General features: G+C 44.9%; 1 protein-coding gene across 6 annotated transcripts in view; it reads right to left on the bottom strand.

Annotated features, from left to right (window-relative positions):
* Positions 1 to 6,417, bottom strand: part of cep128 (centrosomal protein 128) — a 72,187-nt gene extending 65,770 nt beyond the window's left edge. For 3 of the 6 annotated variants that reach the window (XM_078274832.1, XM_078274828.1, XM_078274834.1), the window contains exons 1-7: positions 5,672 to 6,417; positions 5,408 to 5,494; positions 4,742 to 4,868; positions 4,398 to 4,516; positions 3,941 to 4,071; positions 3,013 to 3,085; positions 2,407 to 2,529 (exon numbers count right to left, since the gene is read on the bottom strand). In XM_078274832.1, coding sequence (XP_078130958.1) covers positions 2,407 to 2,529; positions 3,013 to 3,085; positions 3,941 to 4,071; positions 4,398 to 4,516; positions 4,742 to 4,868; positions 5,408 to 5,494; positions 5,672 to 5,845 — 834 coding nt within the window. In that variant the 5' untranslated portion in view covers positions 5,846 to 6,417. The remainder of the gene's footprint in view (positions 1 to 2,406; positions 2,530 to 3,012; positions 3,086 to 3,940; positions 4,072 to 4,397; positions 4,517 to 4,741; positions 4,869 to 5,407; positions 5,495 to 5,671) is intronic. The other 3 variants (XM_078274830.1, XM_078274831.1, XM_078274833.1) reach the window with 3 other exon arrangements.
* Positions 6,418 to 7,039: the final 622 nt, after the last annotated feature.

Consider the following 7,039-nt stretch of genomic DNA (forward strand, 5'->3'; position numbering starts at 1 on the left):
CTACCTCAGCAACCTCCACCAGGGAAATTGATGCCAATCCCCCCTCATCCTCCAGCTCTGCCTCTACCATAGAGGGCGTATTAGTCGGATTTAGGAGTTCCTCAAAGTGCTCCTTCTACCGCCCTATTACCTCCTCAGTTGAGGTCAACAGCGTCCCATCCTTACTGTACACAGCTTGGATGGTTCCCCGCCTCCCCCTCCTGAGGTGGCGAACGGTTTTCCAGAAGTACCTTGGTGCCGACCGAAAGTCCTTCTCCATGTCTTCTCCGAACTTCTCCCACACGCTGCTTTGCCTCTTTCAGGGCAGAGGCTGCAGCCCTTCGGGCCCTTCGGTACCTTGCAACTGCCTCCGGAGTCGTCTGGGATAACATATCCCGGAAAGACTCCTTCAGTCGGACGGCTTCCCTGACCACCGGTGTCCACCACGGTGTTCGTGGGTTACCGCCCCTTGAGGCACCTAAGACCACAGCTCCTCACAGCAGCTTCAGCAATGGAAACTTTGAACATTGTCCACTCGGGTTCAATGCCCCCAGCCTCCACAGGGATGCACGAAAAGCTCCGCCGGAGGTGTGAGTTGAAAGTCTGTCGGACAGGGGCCTCCTCCAGACATTCCCAATTTACCCGCACTACCCATTTGGGCTTACCAGGTCTGTCCAGAGTCTTCCCCCACCCCCTGACCCAACTCACCACCAGATGGTGATCGGTTGACAGCTTCACCCCTCTCTTCACACGAGTGTCCAAAACTTATGGCCTCAGATCAGATGAAACGATTATAAAATCGATCATTGACCTTTGGCCTAGGGTGCTCTGGTACCAAGTACACTTATGAGCATCCCTATGTTCGAACATGGTGTTCGTTATAGACAATCCATGACTAGCACAGAAGTCCAACAACAAACAACCACTCTGGTTTAGATCAGGGAGGCCGTTCCTCCCAATCACGCCTCTCCATGTGTCTCCATCATTACCCACGTGCGCGTTGAAGTCCCCCAGCAGAACTATGGAGTCCCCGACTGGAGCCCCATGCAGGACTCCACTCAAGGTCTCCAAGAAGGCCGAATACTCTGAACTCTTGTTTGGTGCATATGCACAAACAACAGTCAGAGTTTTCCCCCCCACAACCCGCAGGGAGGCGACCCTCTCGTCCACCGGGTTAAACTCCAACGTAGCGGCGCTCAGCCGGGGGCTTGTGAGTATCCCCACACCCGCCCGGCGCCTCACACCCTGGGCAACTCCGGAGAAGAAAAGAGTCCAACCCCTATCCAGGAGTATGGTTCCAGAACCAAGACTGTGCGTCGAGGTAAGCCCCACCAGATCTAACCGGTAGCGCTCCACCTCCCGCACAAGTTCCGGCTCCTTCCCCCACAGAGAGGTGACATTCCACGTCCCCAGAGCCAGCCTCTGCTGCCCGGGTCTGGTCCGTCGAGGACCCTGACCTTCACTGCCACCCATGTGGCAGCGCACCCGACCCCAGCGGTTCCTCCCACAGGTGGTGGGCCCATGGGATGGAGGGATGTCCGCCACGTAGCTTTTTCGGGCTGTGCCCGACCGGGCTCCGTGGCAAACCCGGCCACCAGACGCTAACCTAGTATATATATGACAGAAAATACGGAAAACCATAATATGTCCACTTTAAGCCAAGCAGCCTTTTCTTTCCAAGCATCGCATGGCTAGAACACACTGATTTGAGAGATTTAACAAAACGACCAGCTCTGTCAATCAGTGTCTTATAGTGTATGCGTAGTGTGTACGCCATATAGAGCTGTCCTCGACTAACACTCACATGACTTTGTTGACTAATCGGATTAGTTGATTCAATCGACCAATCTGTAAAACGGAGTTTCTCCACAAAGAATCGTACAAAAGCGCCACCTTTAAGTCTTGTGTTTACCAAAGATGTGCTCATAAGTTTCTTGTAGATAAGTCATTCAGCATGAATAACAAGAAATTACTACTAAAGAAATCTTAGTCGATCAATTAGTCGACTAATCTACTAAGAGGGGGCAGCCCTGATGCCATATGTGATGACGAATGTTGCTTTGTTTGCCTGCTTTATTCTGAGAGACAGAGAGGAAGGTTTCCTTTCATTTATGCTGTATCCTCTATGTGTTTATGTGATGTTTTGTCTGCTTTGGGGCAACTTGTTTCTTTATTATAACATTAGCCTGCTCAGGGACAACAAATAAAAACTAGCCTTTTGGCTTTTGATGTTAAGTGTGTGTTGTCTGATAAATTAATAAAATTAAGTATTGTTATGTTCCATCTTGTCCTGTCCACTGTCCCTTGATTAAATTATACGCCGTCATGTTGTCTCTAGTTTCTTTTTCGGCGTTCTCTGTGTTAATGTGAGAGAACACAAGAGTGTCGACAGTGAGGTGTGGGATAACGGCAGATGAGTGGTGTCACCTCCTGCAGCTCGTCAGACACGGCCACCCGCTGACTCGGCCTTCTCTCTCTCTCCGCGCCACTCTGCTCCATACGCATCTCTCTCTCCAGCTCGTGCAGACGCCGCTCCACACGAGACGACACCTGCAGACAGGGAGACGGAGGACGCCTGAGGTCACGCAAACATCACCGGTGCAGGCATGGCAGCAGGATATGATAAATGAGACAACAGGAAATTAAAAGTGTGGCTGACAAATAAAAATCTCTTTTAGAACTGACTGGAGGTGTGATGTTCACGATGCAAGAATTCCCTGTCTAATCAGGAAGCGTCACATCCACATCTGTGGACGTGACGAGATAAGAAATATTAAACATGTAGGCTGTCATTTGGAGCGGCATATTTGTCACAGTAGCGAGGGTGCGGCGAGGGGCCATGTGCCTGGAAATTATACTGAAATATTTGGTAAAAGTTAGACTTCACTGGAGTTACATTTGTAAAAGAGGACGCCATATGTCCGTAGCAGTTTTCTGTTCAAACAACTAAAATATTTGCATATTGCATGCTTTATACAACAGCGTTTATTCATCAGAAACTGATGGGAGACCTAAAATTTAGCTACAACTCACTGAGGCCTGTCTCGGGGAAGTTGTCATGTGCTCTGTGAGGCTCTCCATCGCTCGCCGGGTGTCAATATCAGACCTATAAAAAGCAGAGACATATTCACACATCAGAGTTCTCTGTCGTTTGGAAAAATCCTTTCCCAGGACACCATTGATCAAAATGTGAATGCATAATGTGATGCCACTAAAAATAATTATGTGGCTTCAGATGTTGAAATATAGTGGCAGATCAATTTGGTGTGGTCAGCAGCACCAGGGAGGAGAGCTTTTTTTAATAAACTCAAAATGTCAAATTCTAATGCATAGTTGAAAGAAAGATCTGCTGCCTTATGACTTTTCAGTGCCTTCACTTTAAGTTTCAGATGACACTTTAATCACTTTCTCGTCAAGGAGATTTCAAAGACCCGAAAACGCAATGCATTTGTTTTCAAAACTCAAGCAAAAACTTTTCTATGTAGAGTGAATATATAAAATAAAGATCAATATCCAGTCAGAGCCCAGGCCTAAGTTAGCATAGAAAATCTGTGGGAAGACAAAGAAGAGACCGCAGAAGAGTCAATTAAAATTCGTAAAGCCTCATCCAAACATTCAAACCAGTTTTACAGCAAAACTAAAATCTTATAAATTGGACAGAGCCTGCTCTAATTAGTTTTCATTTCTGACCTCAAGGCACTTAAACAAAAAATATCTGAGAATAAACATTGTTACCGTGCATGTCCATTGTCTGCAGTAGTTATCTCTATTTCTTTTATTTCTGTGGCTCGAGAGACAATGTATGCTACCTGTCACTGTGGCAGGTAGCAATACACCATTTGAAAACTCCGTTCTAAAAATCACCATGTCATAAATAACAAATTGCAATGACTGGTGAATTCAGTTGTGTACTAGCCAATGTGCTATGTGGAAGAAACAAAAAAAAAAAACTTAAGTTTACTGTTTTTGATGTTCAGACTTTGCTGCTCCCCTCAGATACCTATTTCTCCTGAGGATCTCTCTATCCAGGTCATCAGACATTCTATGCTGGTCACAGCGCAGATCCCTCAAGGATTGGTGCAAAGCGTGAATCTATGTGGGACAGCCACAGATAGGTAAAGAACATAAAACATTATGCAAAGCCAAAATTTGGCCATCATTGCCTTTACAGAGATGCATATGTATTGCCACCACAGTGGGAAGCCAAAAATAAATAGGGGCTCCTAAACACACTTTAGACCCTTAATACTAACATGCACAATATCTCATTCAAATAAAATCTTATCAAGCCTCTTTAAGATTAGCATTACAAATTCCATTTCAATGATTCTGACTTAGTGTGCCCTCCTGTGGACACTTCCTGACACTACATGACCGTAACAAGTGGCACTGATTGATAGTTTGTCTCCATTCCTTACATCCTCTCCTTTCAAGCTGGCATCCTTGAAGCGAACACCGGCAGACTGAGACCTCCGTCTCCTTCCTGGAGTGCTTGTATAGTCTTTCAGTGGAGAAGTAGGGTAGAAACGCTGGCCATCTGAAGTTACAGATGTACATATGTTATATAGTGTTAGAGGAGGAGCCAGAGAACCAAACACAAACACCACAAACTCATTGCACAACATTTTTAAGGTGTTATTATCATGTTTGTTGCTATTTTGAATATAATTTCTGTGCTATGTACTACTCTTTGCAAATTATCCAGAACTAAGACTACAATGAGAGGACAGCTGACAGCAAAATCCTTTCTATTACTCCTTACCTGATCCCGAGCAAGCCTCCAGGTCACTGGTGTGCAGGGTGGAGGCAGAAGCACTCCGAGCCCCGTTGGATCTGCTCACCCTCTGCGTCTGCAGCTGACTGATTGACTCTTCCAGGGTCTCCCTGAGCTGGTGCAGAAAAAAAAAATAAAAATCAAACAATAAACTGAGTGAGAAAATAGAAAATTGTTTAATAGGACAAAAAGATTAATATCATCCCTGATAAGATCTAGAGAAGTAGAAATGAAGAGAAAGAAAACATTTAAAAAGTGAGTGAAATAAAGGAGGACTGGCTAAACAGTGAAATAGTGGACTAAAATATAACTTAAATACATAACCAGGCAATTAGATTGGTATGTTATTGTCCTGGAAATGATATGGATATGCACCTAAGATGTGGATTTACAAAACAGCTGACAAATGCCTCACACTGTCCAGTGTTGGTGCCACAGTATTCCCACAACTATTGGGGGAAAAAGTCTATTCAAAACAGCTCCAATAAGCACGCAAGGGCTTTGTGATAGCCTACAACAACTACATGTATTTGAAACAAATCTGACATAAAAACATGGCCATATAACGGAAAGACCTATGTCAAATAATCTGTATCTTTAAGGTGTGAGAAGAATATTATAATTAAATCGTAATAAATAGAACAGGTGTCTGACCAGTGTCATGGCTTCAGCCTGATCGTCTGTATGCTCCCTGTATTGGCCCAGCATCCGGTCTACTTTGGTCAAGTTCCTACTGGTGTCCTGCCAGAGAAAAGAAGCTTTTATTTAACAACTACTGGAATACGTTTAGAAACCAATGCAAGCTAGTAAACATATAGACCTCAAATAGTAAGTGTGGAGGGAAGCTGATGTATTGCTACTGTAAGTTTTTAATCCTGGTAACGTTAGCTAGGTGTCTGATGAGGCAGAGCAAAGTACCTGTAAAGTGCTTGCCAGTGTGCTGATCTTCTCGGAGATGTTAACGGGTCGACCATCACTTCCACTTCCACTCCCACTCCCCCTATCCCGGCCAGATCTGCGGTGGGCTTCACGCCCCCGAGGCCTGTGCACCCGCGTCCTGTTGTATGAATCCGACTCACTGGATGTATCCATAGTTTGGGACAGGGCAGGTTTACGATGAAGACGACGAAAAACGGCTGACTGTGAAAAGCTGACGATTAGTGACCAGCACTAGCTTCGTCTGCAGAAGACGCTAACTGATAACTGCAACGTTAATCAGATTAACGAACAAACTGACCTGATTTTTAGCTCTCTTTGCAAAAGATACTTTTGTCATAGCTAGCGGAAATGTCATCGTTACCTTAGCAACCCGTGGAGACAGAATGCTATCTGACCAGCAAACCACTACGATTCAAACTGCCCTCTTCCATCAATCACTGCGCTAGGCATTGTTGAGGGTGATGCTCCTCCTGGCTAGCAACAAGTGGCAACTGTTACTACTATGAACGTTAGCTAGCTAGCTAACCCAACGTTAGCCAACTAGTTTAGCCTTGTGAAAATATAGTGAAAACTGCAGAACAATGTATATGTCCAGCGGAAACGGAGGAAATAAATGCTACCGGCTATAAATACGTCACACAAGATCCGTTGGCTTTTCGCATTGCGAGTGATAGCTAACAGTAAAACAACCACAGCTTCACCGTGCTATGACAACTTGAACTGGCCGCGTCTGAGCAGGAAAACAACAGACCACAGCGGATCCAAAGGACGCCGGGAAATGTATGCTGCCCACGATGGAGCAGTGTGGGAATGTATTATTTGTGAACTACATTGTCCAAAGGTATGCCTTAGCGCCAGTGTTGCCGCTCGTCAGTTAGAAACGATAGGCAAAGAAAGAAAAGGGGAAAAAAGAATACTATTGTTTATCGCATAAGAAAATAAAAATGTAAGAAATGAAAACTTTAAAAAAAATAATTTGGTTATAAAATAGACTGACGCTAATTAGAATAAATATATTGAATGGCTGGGCATAAAATATACTTGTATAAATATATTGGAACAGACAGTTTTCTTAACGTATAGAACATAATGCAGTAAAATACACAGCTCAAGATGAGAAAAAAAAAAAACTAGAAAGAAAACGAGTCTAACACAAGAGTGCCTCAGAAGTCCACCCTCCCCTCAAGTTGAAGACCACCTCCAAACCCACCACAGAGCTGTTGCTGTCCGTCCTACAGCATCCCCACCTTCACAGCCTCACAGAAACTCCTGGGGCCCTGTAGAGAAAACTGAACATCCAGAGTTCAGCTCCACTGTCTGTCTCTAGCCTACCTGAGGATTACACAA

Source organism: Sander vitreus, chromosome 18 (assembly GCF_031162955.1).
Source record: "Sander vitreus isolate 19-12246 chromosome 18, sanVit1, whole genome shotgun sequence".
Taxonomy (NCBI): Eukaryota; Metazoa; Chordata; class Actinopteri; order Perciformes; family Percidae; genus Sander; species Sander vitreus.